Source organism: Pipistrellus kuhlii, unplaced genomic scaffold (assembly GCF_014108245.1).
Source record: "Pipistrellus kuhlii isolate mPipKuh1 unplaced genomic scaffold, mPipKuh1.p scaffold_m20_p_10, whole genome shotgun sequence".
NCBI lineage: Eukaryota > Metazoa > Chordata > Mammalia > Chiroptera > Vespertilionidae > Pipistrellus > Pipistrellus kuhlii.
This window is the reverse complement of record NW_023425405.1, coordinates 6,381,213-6,403,530: the sequence shown is the minus strand read 5'-3', so window position 1 is coordinate 6,403,530 and position 22,318 is coordinate 6,381,213. Positions and strand designations below refer to the sequence as shown.

Sequence of the window (22,318 nt, the reverse complement as noted above, 5' to 3'; positions counted from 1 at the left end):
GGAATTAATCGACATCTTCAGAACATTCCACCCCAAAGCCACAGAATATACATTCTTCTCAAGTGAACATGAGACATTCTCAAAGATAGACCACACTTTGGGACATAGGCAAAGTCTCTTCAAATTCAAGAAGATAGAAATCATATCAAGCATCTTCTCACATCATAATGGCATAAAACTGGAAATTAACTACGATAAAAATAATACAAAGAAATCAAACACATGGAGACTAAACAGCATGCTATTAAACAAGGACTGGGTTACCAGAGAAATCAAGGAAGAAATTAAAAACATCCTGGAAACAAATGACAATGAAAACACAACAATCCAAAATCTATGGGACACAGCAAAAGCAGTTTTGAGAGGGAAGTTCATATCCCTACAAGCCTATTGCAAAAAACTAGAAAAAAATGGTAACAAATGATCTAACTCTACAACTCAAAGAGTTAGAAAAAGAGCAACAAGAAAAGACCAATGTAAGTAGAAGGAAGGAAATAACAAAAATTAGAGCAGAGATAAACAACATAGAGATCAAAGAAACAATACATAAGAACAACAAAACCAAGAGCTCGTTCTTTGAAAGGATAAACAAGATAGATGAACCTCTAGCCAGGCTAACCAAGAAACAGAGAGAGAGGACCCAAATAAACAAAATCAGAAATGAAAGAGGTAAAATAACAACAGACCCCACCGAAATACAAAGGATTGTTACAAAATACTACTAACAACTCTATTCCAACAAACTGAACAACCTGGAGGAAATGGACATATTCCTAGAGAAATACAACCTTCCAAAACTCAATCAGGAAGAATCTATAAATCTCAATAGAACTTGGGAAGAAATGGAAACAGTCATCAAAAAGCTTCCAACAAACAAAAGCCCAGAGCCAGATGGCTTCACAGGAGAGTTTTACCAAACATTCAAAGAAGAACTAAAACCTATCCTCCTCAGACTATTCCAAAAAATTCAAGAGGAAGGAACACTTCCAAACTTCTATGAAGCCAGCATCACCCTAATACCAAAACCAGATAAAGACAACTCAATGTAAGAGAATTACAGGCCAATATCCCTCATGAACATAGATGCCAAAATCCTCAACAAAATTCTAGCAAATCGACTCCAGAAGAACATCACGAAGATCATACACCATGACCAAGTAGGATTTATTCCGGGAATGCAAGGATGGTACAATATCCACAAATCAATAAACGTGATACATCACATAAACAAATTGAAAGATAAAAATCATATAGTCATATCAATTGATGCAGAAAAAGCATTTGATAAAATCCAACACCTTTTCCTGATAAAAAGTCTCAACAAGGATCATACCTCAACATAATAAAAGCTATATATGATAAACCCACTGCCAACATCATACTCAATGGGCAAAAACTAAAACCATTCCCTCTAAGAATAGGAACAAGACAGGGTTACCCACTCTCACCACTCCTGTTTGCCATAGTACTGGAAGTACTAGCCAATGCAATTAGACAAGAAGAGGATATAAAAGGCATCCAAATTGGAAAAGAAGAAGTAAAGTTATCCTTATTTGCAGATGACATGATATTGTACATAAAAAACCCAAAAGACTCCATTAAAAAACTAATTGACTTAATAAATGAATTTGGCAATGTAGCAGGATACAAAATTAACACCAAGAAATCTATAGCATTTCTATACACCAATAGTGAACTTGCAGAAACAGAGACTAAAAAGGCAATACCATTTACCATCGCAACAAAAAAAATTAAGATACCTTGGAATAAACTTAACTAAGGAGGTAAAAGACCTATACATGGAAAACTACACGACACTGAAAAAAGAGATAGAGGAAGATGTAAACAGATGGAAGAACATACCATGTTCATGGATTGGTAGAATCAACATCATCAAAATGTCCATACTTCCCAAAGCAATTTATAGGTTCAATGCACTCCCAATTAAAATACCAATGGCATATTTCACTGACTTAGAAAAAACTCTTCAAAAAATCATTTGGAACAACAAAAGATCCGAATAGCCACAGCAATCCTGAGAAAGAAGAGTAAAGTAGGAAGGACCTCAATACCAGATTTCAAGCTGTATTACAAAGCCACTGTTCTCAAAACAGCCTGGTACTGGAACAAGAACAGACATATAGATCAATAGAATAGAATTGAGAACCCAGATATCAACCCAAATCACTATGCTCAGTTAATATTTGACAAAGGAGGCACAAACATACAATGGAGTCAAGACAGTCTCTTCAATAAATGGTGTTGGGAAAATTGGACAGATACATGCAAAAGAATGAAACTGGATCACCAACTTACACCATACACAAAAATAAACTCAAAATGGATACAGGACTTAAACATAAGATGGGAAACCATAAAAATACCAGAGGCATCCACAGGCAGCAAAATCTCAGACATATGCCAAAAGAACTTCTTCACTGATACTGCCCCTAGGGCAATGGAAGCTAAAGAGAAAAATAAATGGGACTACATCAAAATAAAAAGCTTTTTTACAGCAAAGGATACCATCAATAAAACAACAAGAAAGCTCTCTGTATGGGAGAACATATTTGCAAATGTTATCACTGATAAAGGTTTAATCTCCAACATCTACAGACAGCTTATACAACTTAATAAAAGGAAGATAAATGACCCAATTAAAAAATGGGCAATGGATCTAAATAGAATCTTCTCAAAAGAAGACAGAAGGAAGGCCAAGAGGCACATGAAAACATGCTCAAAGTCACTAATTATCAGAGAAATGCAAATTAAAACAACAATGCGGTACCATCTCACACCTGTCAGAATGGACAACATCAACAAATCAACAAACGACAAGTGTTGGCAAGGTTGTGGAGAAAAAGGAGCCCTCGTGCACTGCTGGTGGGAATGCAGACTGGTGCAACCACTTTGGAGAACAGTATGGAGCTTCCTCAAAAAACTGAAAATGGAACTCCCATTTGATCCAGTAATCCCACTCCTAGGAATATATCCCAAGAAGCTAGAAACACCAATCAGAAAGGATATATGCACCCTTATGTTCATAGCAGCACAATTTACAATAGCTAGGATTTGGAAACAGCTTAGGTGCTCATCAGCAGATGATTGGATCCAAAAACGATGGTACATTTACACAATGGAATATTATGCTGCCATAAAAAAGAAAAAAATTCTCATCGTTTGCAGCAACCTGGATGGAATTGGAGAATAACATGCTGAGTGAAACAAGCCAGTCAATGAAAGAGAGACCTCACTTACTTATGGATGATAAAGAACATTATAAACTGAAGAACCAAAAGATAGATATAGAGACAGTAAAGCAACAAGCAGACTGTCAAATTACAGCGGAGAGGTTGGGGAGATCTGGGGGAGATAAGAGATCAACTGAAGGACTTGTATACATGCATATAAGTACAACCAATGGACACAAAACTCTGGGGAGGGAGGATATGTACGGGAGGGGGGGAGCATTAATTTAATAAAAAATATATTTTAAAAAATGAAAAAAAATGATGCAGGTGAAAAATATATAAAAAGTTTAATGAGACATAAAAGAAAACATAAACAAACAGAAATACATACCAAGTCAAATCCCCCCAAACTAATCAAAGTGCTATTACAATGGTAATCCCAGTAGGAGTTGGGAGGAACTTAACAAAGAAATTCTAAAATACATCTTTAAGAGTAAATGTAAGAAAAAAATCAAGACCATCTGTGAAGGAAAAAAAAACAAAAAAAAAGTAGTAATGAGGGGGACTTTTAATACCAGACATTCATTCATCAATATGAATTAGAGCAACTATCAACCCATCACAGACTCAGTTTGTTGGTTGTATAAGCCAAGCACAAGCAGAATCCAATACTGAGAGAAAAAGAATAGGAATGCTCATACTGCAGATTAAAATGCATTTCATAAACTGCTACTGTTTCTTAAAATGTTAATTTAAAAAATAAGGTAGTTTTAAATAAAGCCCAATGTTATATAAATCCAATGACCATAAAATTTGACAGTGTAATAGTTTTAATTATGTGGGATTAAAATCAAGAGTATATGTTTAAAATGGAGCTATTTATCAAATGGCCAGAAGCATTTCCAACAGAGAAGTAGGTGGGAATTGGGAAGTGTATATACAGGGTGTCCCAAAAACATATATGCACAGGTTTTTACCAGCTGATGGCTCAATGGATGGTTCTTTCTTTTCAGCCAGATTAAGCATTGAACAAAAGGAAATTTATCCTAAAATGCTACTGGAAGTTTGAAAACACAGTTGAAGTACAAACACTGCCTTTATAATTATTCAAAGTGTGTAAACATTTCCCTGTGTCTCTCTCTCTCTCTCTCCCGCTCCCCCCACTCCCAAATGTACTTACACTTTAACAGCTGATAATTCACTTAGCTTTCATTCTTTTTTCAGGTTTAACTGTTTGAACAAAGGAAACCTATCCATTGGACTCTTTTATGGGGATACATACAAAATAAATCTTAAGGTACCAAACCAGCAACAGTTGATGAACTGAGGGCGCACAAATACTGAATAAAATGATTCTTGATGTTTGCGATTCCACTGCTTCGAGTTATCAGCAGTGCTTGGACCAGAATGGTCACCAGTTTGAAAAAAACAGGCATAGACAAAAAATGTATTCACTTCTATAGATTCTTTTAAATTTTGAAAATGAACTGTATGTTAATAAACACCGACTTTATAATCATTCAAAATGTGTATGCATTTTTGGGGGACACCTGTAGTGTAAGGCAGGATTTTTGTTTTTGTTTTTATTACATATACTAATTTAAAAATTTTCAGAGTTAGCAAAAGTTCATGCAATCCCTTTGAATAGAGAAAGAGTAGAAGAGAAGCAAGATGATGCTGTGTCTTAAAACATTACATTTTAATGATATCATTTTCCATACTATATCCATGCTTTAATCTCCAGATTTAATCTCTGCATTGGGAAACACATGGAGAAATTCAGACATGGTCCGTACCCTCAAGGGTACTGTATAAAGACACCTGTCTGAGATACTAGAACTAGAATGGAATGACTTCAATGACATCGCCTGAGACTGGCTCTCAAGGTCAGGCACGGGGCTGTTTCCATGCGATGAATAGTTCCTTCGCACATGAAAAAGACTTCGTGCTGATTTATGACAGGCATGATAATCTCCTCACATGGCTGTTAGCTCTTTGAACTTATTTGTAAAACTCAGTGCCCAGCATTGGTGCCACCCGGTTCTATCTGAGTTTCAGAATATTACCTTATTTCAGAGGCTCTAAAGTGGAGGGGAATGAGTAGGCGGTACTTTGAGGGTTTGGAAAAGTTATGCCTGTGGAAAGTGTTGGAGACCTGGACCATAGAGAGCTGCTTGCTCCTCTCCTTTGATCTCATGCGTGGAAATGTGCCCATTTGGGTCCTTCCCCAAGTCAGAGGACCATTTGGGATTATTCAAGTCCAACTGAAGTGTCAACTAGAATGTGACTTTGAAAGAGAGCGGCTAGTAATACAAAGGTTAGTTTACCTCTGGTGCAGAATAGTAATAATATGAACAAGGAGCCATCAGAAAGCAGCAGTGAGAGGTTTAAGCCTTGAACCAGAGATAACAGACTCTACATGTGTGTACATGAAGTGTACACAGCGGTCACCTCAATCAGAGACAAATTCTAATAGTTTGACACTTCCAGGTGCCTCTCTAAATTTGGGTTCTTATGACTTCACCACTGAGAGAGTCATGCCTACCTAATAGGATAAGAAACTACTGCATATGATTAATTATATAAACATATGGGATTATATTATTTTAATTAGGTAGTGTTAAGTGACATTATTTTGGCACTTAAAACAATCTACAGTAACCTCTTGTCTTTCGTTTTTTTGATGTTGGTTGTTTGTCTTTTTGGATTTTCTGGGTCAAATTATACTTAAAATTAGGAAGAGATAGTGAAGGCTAATTGTTCTCCAGAAAGTGTGATAAACTGTTAGGTCAACATCGTTTTATAATAACAAATATGGGTGCAATAATAAAATATTTCTCACAGCAATGTTCAAGTTCAGATTGTTTCATGTGGAAATAGACTTTCAAGGGAAGAAGACAACATTTCAAAACATGGTGTATTTTAATATATTAGTTATCAAAAGTTAGGAAAGAGTAATTTTGGAGCTGAAATCAGGTTATGTAAATGTAAGATATTAGAGGATATGTATATGATCAAGTTTTTCTCTGACTCAGTGTAATAAGAATTGAAATTCTGTGATTTTGGATACAGAAGTAAATTTTATATTTTCATAGGTTTCTTATATGCTAAAGATCTCCCAGTTTATGATGGAGGCTATTTCCACATCTCTACATAATTAAGGACTTGGGGACACAGACCTTTCAGAAGGCATACCAATGGCCACAATTCAACGTGACTGGTTTTGTCTGTTGGCTACTACTGTAAGACTTCTGAAACAAAGGAAAAAATGCCATAAACTCCACAACAAAAGTAACCTTGCAACTTTTATTGCTAGAGGCATGTGACATCAACTTTCAAAATGGATTTTCCATACATACTCATCAGAATGAATGTATGACCATGTCAAGTAATTGCTGCCCGGCAACAACTTTGAATTTTCAAAAAGCCAGTGCAGACACGGAAAGCTCGGTGAGCTGGAAAAGTGTCAGGCAGATTACAAGCGAATACCTTTGCTAAAACTGATCTTGACCTGAATTACACCCAAGGAGCTTCTGATGTGGTTCCAGAGCCACAGAACAAAATAGGAAACAATGTTCCACGGTGCAAATGTTCCAAAATCTTTCTAGGCGGGATTAGGGGAGTTGTTCTGATTACAAGCATGTTTCACAATCTCGAGTGGGATCTGAAGAGGAATGAGGGTTATGGCTTCCTAAGGTTGGAAAACATGACATTGACCAGGCAGAATGGTAATAATGCAGACTTTTCAGATAAATGTCTGTAATTGAAGTCCTCTGTATTTGGTGTAGTCATTCTGCAGGCAGGATATTTCATCTCAGATCCAGTCACAAATTTATGGCCAGCTCAAAGAGTAGCCTAAGAATTCACAGAAATGGCGTAAAAATAAAAGAATGAGCAATAGCTAGAATCCCGTCCTTGTCATTCGTAATTCCATTTCATGAAATCATGCAATTTTTTAAAGATAAAGAATTCATTTCACCACCACCCCAAATATTTAATTCAGTATGGCCACATGAAATAAGCTATGCTCTGACTGAAGGGAGTCCAACTCTGAATGGGTCAAAGATGCTGAGGATTAGAGGGAAGGACAAAAGTTTTCGTTAGGAATGAGGGTTTTTTGTTGTTGTTTGTTTTTTTTGTTCTTGTTCTTGGTATTTTCAGATTTGCACCCTCCCTCAAAATCTCCAATTCTTCTTACTCTGGCAGCTGAGCCCTTTTATATCCTGTCTCGAGACACATCTCAGTTCCCTGGTCTGGGAACAAATTCTGCTCTGACGGGGGGAGGCTGATTATACAGAGCTACAAACCAGCAGTTTACTGATTTAGTGTTAAACTGCTGGTTCTACCTTGTACTCCTATGCAGTTCCCCAGAAAGGAACTCCCCTGTTTTAAACTCATTTTTCCTAAGTGGCTGAATATTCGTATCAGTGAATTCTTATTATTTGGATGGCCTTCAATAGTCTGATGGATCTTAAGCTAAGTTGCTACCTTGCTCTATTTAGATGTTGCATCTTGGGTTTTGCAATCCATTTGTTCTGAACTCGCAGGTATTTGTTTCCATCTATCTCTTTTAACCTTGTACTTTCTTTTGAAGAATGTAGCACCAAAATGTGACTTAGAAACTGTGTGTGAGCCCATGTTTGCAACTGCTGGCTTCACTGTAGGGCTCTGTTCAGCTCTACCATGGTCTTTTACAAGGAGATCTACTGGCACTGAATTTCCTGGCCAACCTCCTGTCTGAGGTGGCATGTGCCTGTCCACCAGTATTCTAGGGGTTTGGGAAGAAGTTGAGGTATTCCGCCCTTCCAGTCCCAACTTTCACTTTCATCTTTCTGATTCCAGCCTCCAGATTCATGTGTTCTTTACTGTACCTTGTTTCAGAGTCCAGACTCTGCTGTTCAATTTTAAAGGAAATGATGTGTATGGATGTAGGTTCTTGACTGCACCGGTGGGATGAAGGGTGAGGGATGAGGGGTCCACCACTTTTGCATACAGACTTTTAACCTACTCTTTTCCGACCTGTACCTCACCCCTGCCTGCCTTCCTCAGGGCGGGGCTCCTTCAGGTCTGGCCATTCAGAGCACCTGTGTTGCACTTGTCAATGGTGTTTCTTCTCTCAAGACACTTTGCAGGATCACTTCCTTCGCAGGCTGTCAAACTTCCTAAATTGAACTTGGATTTCTTATCTGTTATGAGTTATTTCTTAGGATGTCTTTTTTTTTTGGGGGGGGGGGGGTTGTGTTCAATATCTTCTTGTTTTTAGAAGCTTTTTGGTGGAGTTTCAAGTAGAAGAAAAGATAAATGCTTGTGGCCTATCTGTATACTCCACGCACCATTTTAGACCTTACTCGTTAGGCTAGTTTTCCCCCAAAGTATGTTTAGTGAAGTGTTAATAGTTATTTTTTTAAAAAGGAAAGTGGTTCTGTGGTCAAAGAAGTTTGGGAAAAACTGAGCTAAACAGTTCTTTGCTGTAGGGCTTCTGGGATCATTTAATATACTAATATTATTTGAGAATCCTTTAAGTGGAGGCAAATACAGTGTTTCCTAAACCACAGATCCTGTTTTCACCAGGCTTGAACATTAAAACATAAAGTGGGAAATGTCCTTAAACCCCCCAGAAGTGAGGGTTTATTTAAAAGAACATGAAATAGTGCTGGGTCAACATCTTTTTCTTAGGCCTACTAACTCCAGGTTCCCGCACTGCTGCGGCTGGCAAGTGGAGCTGCCTCCTGGAGTCAACATACTCATTCAGTGCAGAGTGATGGGCTCTCTCTTTGCTCATCCTCCACCTAACTATCCATCTGAAGGAAGAGACCCTGGTATAATTGGTCTTACCACCACTCAATACAGGATGCTCCCAAGTTTAGGTGGAACCCTTAAACTTCTTCCCAAACCCCTTAGAGTACTGGCAGGCAGGCAGATGCCGACTCTGACAGGATTTAAAACAGGTTTTTTGAAAACACTAGACTCCCTTATAGCTAATGAATTCATCCTCACCTGGCACTGATCTCTAATCATCATCCCACACAGCAGACTAGGATTCACTTGCAGATGATGGAATGAGCACTAATTATTTTACTTAAAAACACACAAAGCTGTCTAGAATCACTTTCCCTCCCAAAAAAGGTGGAGGAATGTTAGGCAGTGAAAACTTCTGTAACACCTCTACTTACAGAGCCATTAAAAGATTTTAGATGACAACCTCAGATTTGAAGTAGAAATACTAACCCAGTAGGGCACGAAGGATAAGTTCAAGTAGTGGAAAGTGAAGGTTCCAGGGAAGAAGAAACCCTTCAGCTCACCTTGTTCATTAATCAACATCCTGCCAGCTATTCACCAATGTCCTTGGCCTGGTCCTCTCCTGTGTATTCAGGGTCCTTGTTCCACCAGCCCTACTCCCTCCTATAGTCTTACTATTTCCTTACTATTGACAATGCCTCCTCTGCCCATAACTGCCTCTAGACAATTTTCTGTTCCAATACTTTCCATATTTCTTATTTACTACTTATTGAAAGGCTTTACCAGCTCCCTTTTCTCATTCCTGATACCTTATTAGTCTACTGTAGTCTAATTTTGGCCCACAAAATTTTACCAAAACTACTCTTCATTTGATCAGAAAGGACCTTCCCAATGCCGAAATAAATGACTAGTTAAAAATTCCATCTTAATAGACCTATCTATTACATGATACAACATAAGCCCTATTTCAGCCTCACAAATATTCACTTTTGAGCTTTCCATGTCACCACAGTCTGCTAGTTTCCTTGAACGTTCATTGTCTAAATCCAAATGCTCCTATGTCACCAAATTGCTTAAATGTTGGCATTTCCAAAAGGTTCTTCCTCGACTCTTCTTATTTTGCTCACTTTCTCTGGATGATCTATTTTTATCTCTGGCCTCGCCCTGCCTCTCAGGCTTCAGACTTGTATATTCAACTGCCTGTGAGAGATCTCACCTGGATATCCTGCAGGCACCTCAAACACAACATGTTTGAACCTGAATCCATCATCTTTTCCCGAAGCTGGTACCTTCCCAGTTATTTTCTCTCAATTGCCAGTTGAGCTCGCTAATCCATCACCTAAGGAGGGAATTATCTTGTATTTTTTGGAGCCCTCGTGCCACAGATAAGATCTAGGGCTTGTATTTGTCTGTTTCTACCTTATGTTTGCTGTCTCTGTTCTTATTTGGGTGAGCTTTTTATCACCTCTCACCCGACTTTTGAAAAAAGTCTCCTAACTTCTCTCCCTGACTGAGCCCTCTTTAAATTTCTCTCCTCACTGTTATCAGACTTGAAACAAAGAGATGGCTATCTCACTTCTCTCTCTAAAACCTTTCATTGGCTCTCTATAACCTACAGGCTAAAGTCTAACCTCTTAACGGACCCTAGTTCACTTTTCCCAATCCCTTTTTATAATTGTCTAAAGGCCTGGTGCATGAATTCATGCATGGGTGGGGTCCAGGGCCTGCCCAGATAGGGGCCGATCTGGCTGGGCCAGCTGGGGGGAGGGGCCGTGGGTGAGTGGCAGGGTGGCCCCACATGCTGGTTGAACTCAGGTCAAAGGAATAATTTTCATATTACCCTTTAATTATATAGGATGTTCTACAATATACAGGATTACTTGTGATTTCCTGAGAACATTAGGCTATTTCAAAACTACTTTGGTTCATAATGTCCCATAGGGTTGGAAGGGCCTTCTTTGGCCATCACCCTGTTACCCTGACTAGGGTCTACTCATTCTTTAACGATCAACTTGGAAAATTTTCAAGGAGAGTTTCACTCAGTCCTCAGATTGGGTTAGGTACCCCTTCTTGATGTTATTACAATATTCTATTTATATTTCTAACATGCCATTTTACATGTTTCATAATATGGGTTTTTCTGCCTGACCCCTCCAAGTATACTATCTCAAGGGAAGAGAGTATGTCTTATTTATTTTTGCACCGCTACTACTTAGCTCAATAACTGGAACACAAAATAAGCATGGGATGATAAAGTAAAAGAATAAACAAGTGTAGGAAAAATACTTGGAAAAATATTTAGGAGGTAAAAAGCACTTGGTAACTAGCTGGTTGGAGATTGTTAGGGGGCTGGAGAAGGAGAAGGATGAATAAAGGATGAGTCTGGTTTGTAAATGATAGTACAACAGAATAAATTCAAATATTATTTCTTTCTTTGGGGACATGTTTAGTTTGAGATGCTAATGGGAATTTCTCCTGGCTCAGTTTATAGCAGTTAATACAATGTTTACACAGACACCAAAAAAGTTGATGAATTAAATTGTCATTATATTATACTAATTTATTAAAAACTAGAGGCCCACTGCACAACCTCAACGCTCTCCAATCTGGGATGGCAGTCGGGCATCCCTCTCACAATTCTGGACTGCTGGCTCCCAATCGCTTGCCTTCCTGCCACCTGATCACCCATTAACCACTCCCCTGCCAGGCTGATCGATGCCTAACTGCTCTCCTGCTGATCTGGGCGCCCCTAAGTGCCTTCCCCTGCTGGCCTGATTGCCCCTAATGGTCTCTGCCTCAGCTTTGTCCAGAAGGACATCCAGATGGATGTTTGAAAGATGTCTGGTCTAATTAGCATATTGCCCTTTTATTACTATAGATAGCCATGCTGTAGTTAAAATTTGGCATCTGCTATATAAATAAGATAACTCTATTTGGGTCAGTTGCTCTTTTTTCTCTAAATGTCATTATTTCAGGTTTTTTTTTTTTTTTTTTTAGATAGATAAATTTAAAGGCTTTTTCTTCATTATGTTTATGATAAACTTTTAAAGTCTGAAGTACAAAGAGAAAAGCTTTAGGCCAATAATACAGAAAGAAAACATTTCTAGACCAGATAAGCTTTTGTTTATTTACTAATAATTAAGATTAAATAATGATGTCAAGCCAACTTGGCTAAGTGGTTGGGCATCGACCTATGAACCAGGAGCTCATGGTTTCATTCCTGGTCATGGCACATGCCCAGGTTCCAGGCTCGATCCACAATAGGGAATGTGCAGGAGGCAGCCAATCAGTGATTCTTTCTCATCATGGATGTCTCTCTCTCTTCTTCTCCCTTCCCCTTTGAAATCAATAAAGATATATATATAATATATATATATATATATATATATATATATATACACACATATATATACATATATATATGTGTATATATATATATATTAAATAATGAGTATAAAATAAAGATTAATAATGATGAAAAATCATCTCTGACAAAGAACTGAAAATATCTTCTTTTCATGGTGCCAGAATCAAAGGCAATTTGCAGGTGTGAAAGCTGGGCATGATGCCAGAGGGTTTGTTTTGTTTTGACTTTTTTTGCTGAGTCAAAATCTGTAGCTATATCTGCCAGAAAACAGAGATATCATATAAACTCTATACAACTGAAATATGACCAGTGATTTTCAACCAGCGTGCCACAAGAAATTTCAAAACATGCAATACCTTATTATTTAGTCAGGGGCATTGACTTCTTTTCTCTTAGATTGTCAATTGAAAAATAACAATAGCCAGCACAACGAATCAAAATTATACATATTATTTTGTCAGATCAGCAAACAAAAGAATTTCAGTAATTAATTTACATGTGCCACAAGATGAAAAAGTTTGGGGAAATTGCTGGATTAGATTAATTAATAATCCTATATAATAAAAATCTAATATGCTAATTGTCTGGTTGACTGGTTGGCCATTCAATCAGTCAAAGTGTAATATTATATGCTAATGATATGCTAAGGCCACTCAACCGCTTGCTATGATGTGCACTGACCACCAAGGGGCAGACACTTTGACCAGTAGGTTAGCTTGTTGCTGGTGTCTGGCCAATCAGGACTGAGCAAGACATGCCAGACATACCCTGGAGCCCTCCTGCAGTCCCTCTCCAGCTGGCCAATCTCCTGTGTCCCTGGCCCTGATCGTGCACCAGTAGGGTCCCTTGGCCTGGCCTGTGCCCTCTCATAATTCGGACCCCTTGGGAAATGTTGGAGAGCTGGTTTCAGCCAGATCCTGCAGGCCAGGCTGAGGAACCCCACTGGTGCGCAAATTTGTGCACTGGGCTTCTAGTCACATAATAATTAGTTGTGGATTTTCCCCTTCTGCAGCTAAATTTGGGCTGATAATAGTTTTGTAACCTTTCCAGGTTTTGTCTTGTTGACAGTAGATATTTTCAACATAACTAAAGCACCATCCAAAACCACTCTTGGGCAAGCTCTACCTGGATCCAGTTTGTTGTCCTGTATAAACATTGAGCAAACAAAACTCCATCTCTACCCATAAAGAGATATACCTGTTTTTTTCATTTGCAGAATCATGTTAGTCAAAACTGATGCACACCAGTTGGGAAATGTTATAGATGTGTGGTGGCAACATATTCTCTTTTGGTGCCTTGACAGATGAAAGAGATTCCCAAACCCTTTAATCTCAACCATAGCAACAAGAGACCACTGGAGCAGGCTTGTTATGTCTGTGCTCGAATTCTCACCACAAATCAAAGAGGTCACATTCACATCTTGCTATATGAAGGTTATACCAATCCTCAGGTGTCTGAATTGATTGTGAGAATGGTTTAATTAAACACCAGCAGATACAAGGCTCTCCAACTGAATTTTTTTTTGGTTTCTTACAGCTGATTTTAAATCTTTTGATTACTATATGACAACTTTCTTTGCCAGCTCATTAGATGAGCACAAAGAAAAAAAAAAGGTTGTTATTAAGAAATTTCTACCCTTTAACACATTTTGCCTGAGACCAATAACCTACTGTTTTCTGGCTTGCTACACTTGTCATCACACCATTCTTTGCAAGAAGTTTTAGAATTTTATTGATTGTTTGTAATAAGCTAACAGTGATTTAAGATCTTGGGTGATGGTTTAGAAAGAGCATAAAACATCTGTGTCAGCACTAGCAACTTCCTGAAGTACAAGTGGTACAAATTGTTCAAAAGTTAAGCAACAAGTATGCCTAAGTGATGAATGAGCTTTGAGACTTTGTGATGAAGGGAGTCATTTGAGAAAGACGATCATATCAGGTCTGTGTGGTAACTAGAAAGGCAAATGCTCTTAGAAGTATTTCTTCTCGAACATGGAAACTTCAGAATGGATAACATGCTCCAGAATCAACTGAGATGATTTGGGGCATACCTACATAGCCTGCCTCGAAGACAGTATACATGAAAAATAGGGTTTAAGAAAAAAAAAATTGTACATAATATCTGAACCCCAAAACCAGATAAGTTAAATAAAATCAGATAAGTAAAATAATTTTACCTGGCATGCTTAAGTCATTGTTATGCAATTAATAATGGTGTTTTAGTAATGATTATAAGCTGATTTCTAGCTTAGATGGTTCAGAGTCTTTTTTTTTTTTTTTTTTGTACTCCTCGAATTCCATGACTATTAGTGTCAACTACTTGTGCCATAGCAGGAGATACATGTAATGCAATCATGTGGGAAGGGCATCTTCTATTTTTAATTAGAACCATGCTGGAAATCATTGGAGGACTTCTTTTTAGAAGCACTACGGCTGATAAAGGAAAAACAGGTATCCTCACCCCAATTACTAATTGAAGGCGTATTATATAAAAATAAATGAATCTCTCCCAAAAGAGACAAAAACAAACAAACAAACAAAAAACCCAAACAAATAACAACCAGAAACAATGATCTGTGTATCATCTTTCAAAGTCTCCATTTTCTGCAAGTTGGCAACTTTTGGCTTGTTTTTGTCACCAACTCTGATACCAGGTTGTCTCCAATACAAATTCATTGTTTTTTCTTCTTTCAGGCTGCCTGCACTTGTATTTCTAAGTCTTGACATTTTGCAAATTAGGACAGGCACCCAAAGAGTGTCATATTTTCTTATGGGAGAAATGAGTAGACACACAGTGTCTTATAGTTTAAAATCTGTCTACATCCACATGGCCATGCTGCATGTTGCTAGATTAAAAACTCAAAATGATTTCTATTGTGGGTACGGGAGCTCACTTCTCTGAGATGCAGTTCCATTTGTCATATGAAAATATAATATGAACCCATTCGTAGAGAATACAATCTATGTCAATAATGTTTGGGTATTCATTAAACCAGAGGACCAGGATAGTTTCTGACAGTCATCTTATGGCTGAAAAATAGGATCAGAAGAAACCTTTAATTGTCATCTCACTAGCCAACTCACTAATGACTGCATTCTGGTTTACAAAGGAGGCCATGCAAGAAAAAACAATAACCCATGAGTGAATCAATATCTGACAGGATGGTCAAATGAGAAACTCCTTCACGGTTCCAGCGGATGCTCCTGAGACCTAGAGCAAACAACAGTAGCCACATAACTGCACATTCCAAAGCAACGTCTGGACAATATATGCAAAACATGCAAAAGTGTGAGCATCTGGTTTCACAAACCCTTGTTTCATGAAAAGAACTGGGAAATGAAGATGAAGAGCGAGAAAATCTATGTGAGAAGTTTTCCAAATACTTTGTGGTCTTCGTCCATCTGGGGAGCATCTCCAGCCTTGCTCTAAGCTAAAGTGAGATGGGGTTTCAAGAGACCAACTTGGAGAGATGGACATGTTGGGGATTGGGTTGCATTAATTAGGACTGGGATAAGACACTGGCTAACGTTCAGCTTCCCTGTAGCAGAGAAAGTGAGAGAGGAAAGCGAGAATAGGAAAGAGCAAGAAACAGAGAGGTCTGACCTGGAGCTACGGATTCATGGGTGTTTGTTATGGTCCAAATCTGAATATAGCAAGCCCAGTGCCATTCTGAATATCTTCCAAGAGGATGCCTAGAGGGACAATGGGCCCCCCCCACCCCCCACTCCCAACAGGAGGATGGGCAATTGGAAGTCAAAGGGCCAAGGAAGGAAAGCAGCGGTAAGTGGGATTGGCCTTTACCCAGAAAGTTATCTCTGGGGGGCCCAGTGAGATCTGTCTTCAAGGAGTGCACAAAAGCACCCTAAAACAGAATTAGCATTCTATCCCCAGAGAGCACACTGATGATTATGCTTATGCTAGTCAAGTAAGATTTTTGTTGCCCTTCATATGTCCTCCCTAACCTGACCCAAGGAAGAGGGGTGGGAGAAGAAGAGGAGGGAAATAGGAAAGAAGTCCCTGACTCCCTCTCTCCTATTTCAGGCTCTCAAGATGAAGCTGGGGAAGAGATTTACGTGGGCATAAACACAGGCCTGGGCAATTTTGGTATTGAAGTGATATTCTTCTGTGCTTGAAAATGATGGGAGTCCTTTGGTTATCTGAAAGTGGTTTTCAAATTATAGGATTTACCAATATTTTATTCAAGAGGTAGGGAGGTAATAATACATAGGGGGATTTGAAAGGACAAGGGAAAAAAGATAAAATTATTTTCTATTATCATCTTATCAGCTAAGACTATTTAATTACTTATTACAAAGAACATAATTTTCACCACTAGGGGGGAAAATTAGTCAAAAGATAGGCCCTCCTGTTGTGCATTGACTACTCCAAAGGAGGAAGATAATTAATTAGTTATCATATTAAATACTCTGGATCAGTGGTTTTCAACTTTTCTAATGCTCTGACCCTTTAATACAATTCCTCATGTTGTGGTGACCCCCAAGCATAAAATTATTATTTAAAAAAATATATATTTTATTGATTTTTTTTACAGAGAGGAAGAGAGAGGGATAGAGAGTTAGAAACATTGATGAGAGAGAATCATCGATCAGCTGTCTCTTGTACACCCCCTACTGGGGATGTGCCTGCAACCAAGGTGCATACCCTTGACCGGAATCGAACCTGGGACCTTTCAGTCCGCAGGCTGATGTTCTATCCACTGAGCCAAACCGGTTTCGGCAACCAAAAAATTATTTTTGTTTCTACTTTATAACTGTAATTTTTCTACTGTTATGAATCGTAATGTAAATATCTGTGTTTTCTGATGGTCTTAGGCTCTACAGCAGTGGTTCTCAACCGCTAAGACCATCGGAAAACACAGATATTTACATTAAAATTCATAACAGTAGCAAAATTACAGTTATGAAGTAGCAACGAAAATAATTTTATGGTTGGGACCCCCAGGTTGAGAACCGCTGCTGTAGAGCTTAGGACCATCGGAAAACACAGATATTTACATTACGATTCATAACAATAGCAAAATTACAGTTATGAAGTAGCAATAAAAATAATTATGGTTGAGGGTCACCCCAACGTGAGGAACTAAAGGTCGCGGCATTAGAAAGGTTGAGAACCACTGCTCTGGATCCTCAAGCTGCCTCCATTAAAGGAATCTGCCACAGTGTGGGACACCATTCCTCAGGGAAGGCTCAGCATCTGTTAGGCAGGTGCTTTCCAAGTTGCCATCTCCTTCTTGCATTGACTTGAGATCTCAGTTTCCAAGTGTCTATGCAAACACAAAATTTAAAAAAAAACACCTCATTTTGCAGAGCCTTGAGTTGTGATTACTACATGCTTCGGCTGAGTGATGAACAAATCACTTCATCTTTTCCTGACATAGTTTTTTAATGTAAAATAAGACTGACGGTGGTATTAAAAACACAATAAAAAATTAAAACCTAAAAAAGCCAGAAAGCCAGAATAAATACCTCATGAAAATGGCACCCACAGGCTCCCTGCAGAAACTCTTTGTAGCGGCCCATGGTTATCGTGAAGGTGTCAACCACTTCGTAGCCATACTTCTTTGCAGTGTCCAGAATAATCACGTTTTCTTTCCATAAGTTCTGAAGTTCCCTCTGTATTGCAAAGCAGAAGAATGAGAATTTTTATTAAGAGCATTGTTTACGATGTACTAAATCCGATAGAAATTGTGTAAAGGGCATCTTTCCTATAGATTGGTTTTATTTTGAGATAAAGAATTAATTTTACCTATAGTTCCTAAATAAAGAGGTGTTCTAATTTTTTTAATTCAAAATATAAGTGTAAACACCTGTGTATGTATAAAACAGCAATACATTAATATGTACAGTGACTTACAGTTTAGAACTTTCCCTACCATAAAAAGTCATTCAGGGTTTTTTTGTTTTGTTTTGCCCATAAAGATCCTTTGAAATCTTAAAATTCTCCATTTGAAAGCCAAGATTTGAAATCACAAAGGTTATCCTCATCTATTTGGATTTTTATTCATTTGAATATTAATTAATATAGTTTAGTGTTTAGCTCTGTGCCAACAGATAAGAATACAAGAATAAATAAATCATGGGCCCTGATCTTAAGACATTACATTCTAATAGGAGAAAGACATGCATACATTTACTAAGTCTTTCATTGCAGGCAAACCCACCAGGCTCTGGCTAGTAGGGCAAAGGGAATAGCTCTGCCAGGTGTAAGGGAACAGCTCGACAGAGAGGCTTGGAGAGGTGACTCCTAAGCGGAGACAGGACTGCCAGTAGGGGGTGGGAAAGGAGGGGAGGAAGTGTGCTTCTAGGAGCAGCAGAATTGAGTGCTGCTGCTTCTGGGTCATATTTCTTCTTCCCTTCTTCCCTCCTTTCCTTCTTCCTCCCTCCTTCCCTCCCATGTCCAAGGTTGGAGTTCTAGTTCAGGTCTACTGTCAAGAGGAGAAACTCCTCCTCTACCCTAGCTCAGGATTCCTCATCGGCTTGGCCAACATTTTCTCAGACTGACCTGTCGTCTGAGTCTCTTCCTCTTTCTTCCACACCCTTCATGTCAGACTCATTGCACCCAAACACAGGTCCCAATACATAGTAACTACAAAACATCTGGTGCAAGATTGAGTGATACACATTGGGTGCTGTTGTCTGAGTCTTCCTGCCTACTCCTCTTCCCTTTAGTCTTCCCAGGTGCTCTCCCTCTAACCCCCTTCTCTGCTCACCCCACCTTAGTGTCTGTTTCTTGACAAACCCATTCTGACAAAGAGAGGGAATTGCACTCTCTCTGCCTTTTCTAAAGAACATTATTTTCATTCTCCATGTAAACATGCAAAGTGCTTGCTTTAGTTAATCCAACAGAAAAGTAAAAGCAGTACAAATAAGTCTAATTTTCTATCTCCACTGTGCTCACATAACTATTTTTATGTGACATTCAAAGAAGAGTGTTTCCCCCCAAATAAAGGTCATGAATAGCAAAGGTTCATAAAGATAAAATATGAAGGAAAGAAGACAGATGTGAATTTTGTCTGTGCTGTCACATGAAAAATGATCCTCGGGCTTTTTCTTGTCTAGTACAAGCATTTTCTCAAGTCTAATATGTCTAATTATGAAGGATACATGAAACTCTAGAGCAAGCCTTTATCTAGAAAGGTCTGTTCTCTGGGAAATACACAATTAGATGGAAATTTGCATGCAGGAGACTAACGGGGATCAACAACTATAGAAGAGCGATGTGGTTGAAACAGAGGTTTTGTGGATTCCACTAGGGGTTCTAGAGCAGTGTTTTTCAACCTTTTTTGGGCAAAGGCACACTTGTTTCATGAAAAAAATCACGAGGCACACCACCATTAGAAAATGTTAAAAAATTTAACTCTGTGCCTATATTGACTATATATAAAGTAATTCTCTTGAATAGGAATCAAATAAACACAAAGAAAGTATTTTATAATTATTATGAAATATTAAGTAAACAAAATAGTGAAAAATTATAAAATTCTTGTCTTGTCTGCACCTACAGCACACCAGGCAACATCTCGCGGCACACTAGTGTGCCGCGGAACAGCGGTTGAAAAACGCTGTTCTAGAGGAAGGATCTTATGAGATAATGGCCCACATAAGGAATGGTGGTTGGATTTCTGCAGCAAAAGGCAATTCCTGCTAGGATTCACGTGTAAGTCCTTATTAGGCCACATAACCAGCAGCCCCAGGGAATGAATGTTTCAGACCTAAAGGGGCAATCTGGGAGCAGCCATATCATACAAAGTGTCACTCATTCACTGGGGAATAGATATTTTTGAGAGTCTACTACATGTTGACAATTGTGTTTTGCACTAGGAGTACCAGAATGAGCAAGCAGCCCCACCTTCCAGGTCTCTCCAATCACAGAGGTTATTCTAGCAGGGCAGACGGGCAACCAAGGACTATTATCGGCTGAGACATACATGAGGGCACAAAAGGATATTATAGCAAGAACAGACCAGTGAGTCCCGTGTACCCATTACATCTCCCCAGAGGAAATGGCATGTAAACTAACACTTGAAGGGTGCTTGGAGGTTACCCACAGGAGGAGGTAGTGAAAGAGTGGCTCTAAGAAAAGGGAGTAGTGATTTCAAAGACCTGAAGGTGACTGAGAGCATGACATGCTTGTGAAGCTAAAACATGCAACATGCTCAGCATGACCGAGCTCAGTGGTGTTGTGTGTCTGTGTGTATAGACGTGTGTGCATATCTAGGGAGCCCAAGGGATAATTCTACAGAGGAAAGCAGAGGCCCAGTCCTGAAAAGCCATGCAAGCATAGTATGAGGAGTTCAGACTTATTTTCTGCTTCCATTGCTATTTTCTCTTTCCTTCTATTGTTTCCTCTACCCTCCGGTTCCATCCTTTTGTCTTTACTCAGTTTAAAGGACTGATGAACACCATCAAAGATGAGGGGGAGGCATAATGTTTAACACGATATCTGGTACATAGGAAGTGCTGAAGAAATGTTTGCCATCTGCCAAGATGAACTGATTCTAACTTAATAAGCAGCAGCAACAGAACTCTAGTTCCTGTGAGGAGCTGCAGTCAAAGAAGCAAAGTGGAGCTACCAGAGTCCTCAATAAGCAGTTGCAATATTGACCTGTAGTTTTCAGATAATGGTAAAGGAGATTCCACTCATAACCTACTGCAAAAAGTATCAAATGATCCCCCTTCTTTTTTTAAAATATATTTTTTATTGATTTTTTACAGAGAGGAAGGGAGAGAGATAAAGAGCTAGAAACATCAATGAGAGAGAAACATTGACCAGCTGCCTCTTGCACACCCCCTACCGGGGATGTGCCCACAACCAACATACATGCCCTTGACTGGAATCGAACCTGGCACCCTTCAGTCCGCAGACCGACGCTCTACCACTGAGCCAAACTGGCTTTGGCAAAGGATCCCTCTTCTAGTCCTCAATGGTCTAAAACTCTTCAGCTACCCCAGATACTAAATATCTCAACCCTTTAGCCCATCCTAACTCCAAGGAGATGATTTGGAGGCTCTACTTGGACCACTTTCTACCAGTTCTTCTGCTTTTGTATCACAGAACCGGCATCTATGCAGGTATAGTTTCAAGGAAGAGGTGGGGGCGGGGTGTGTGTGTGTAATATATGCTGGGGAAAGCTAAGAGTGCTCACCATTGACACAAAAGTAAATCTCACTCGGCTTATGTATTTAATGGACAGCATACTGTCTCCCCAACTCCCTGTGCTCCTGACCTCCCTGGAGCAATCACACACAAACCCCACTGCCAAGAATTCTCCTGGCTTGAACAAGAACAGCTGGCTCCTTTACCTACAGATGTCTTTCTGTTCTTTTCTGAGACTTCAATTCAGTGTTGAGACTAGTTTACTAAATTCTATAAGACCTGATCAGAGGCCTCTAACTCCTTACATTTATCACTCTCTAGCCAGAGTTTATACTGCTAATGATAAAACTTCCAAGATGATTCTTAAAAGCAATCAGTCAGACATCCTCTTCAAAAAAGCCACTCTTTCCCAAAGTATTCATTGATGCTGACAATTTCATATGCGGTTTCATCATGAGCCACAATGGTGTATGAAACATTTGTAGGGTAAGGCGCTATCTAAAGCACAATCTCTCTCATCTACCCTTAGTTCTTACTTTTTCATAGTTTGGCCACCCCCCCCCCTCTTTTTTTCTTTTTTTCTTCTTCTTTTTTTTATTTATGAATTCAAAGTATGTACAGCACACATTGGCTATGGGCTCCTTATCTCCAGGAATAATTCAAACTGATTTAAAATCATAACCCATAAGTGTATTATCTCCCTTAATTTTTGTACAGGTTGCTGGATATTATGTGGTGCCTTCCAGTCTCTTCCAAACATCAACAAATATAGGAAGCATGACGTTCACACAGCCTGGGCAAAACGGCCTTACTTGTGTTAAGAAATGCACTCCATCCACTGGCAGATGAAATCCGATTCCCAACGTTTTGATGATCACAAGGATATTGAGTAAATTTTCCCTGT

At 38.9% G+C, this 22,318-nt stretch overlaps 1 protein-coding gene across 4 annotated transcripts in view; it reads right to left on the bottom strand.

Moving 5' to 3' along the window:
- CPED1 (cadherin like and PC-esterase domain containing 1) overlaps positions 1-22,318 on the bottom strand; it is a 270,687-nt gene that overhangs the window by 5,647 nt on the left and 242,722 nt on the right. For 3 of the 4 annotated variants that reach the window (XM_036425416.2, XM_045576312.1, XM_045576319.1), the window contains 2 exons: positions 22,227-22,314; positions 17,784-17,930 (listed from right to left, as the gene is read on the bottom strand). In XM_036425416.2, coding sequence (XP_036281309.1) covers positions 17,784-17,930; positions 22,227-22,314 — 235 coding nt within the window. Of the gene's footprint in view, positions 1-15,222; positions 15,508-17,783; positions 17,931-22,226; positions 22,315-22,318 lie in introns of those variants that run through there. The other variant, XM_045576316.1, reaches the window with a different exon arrangement.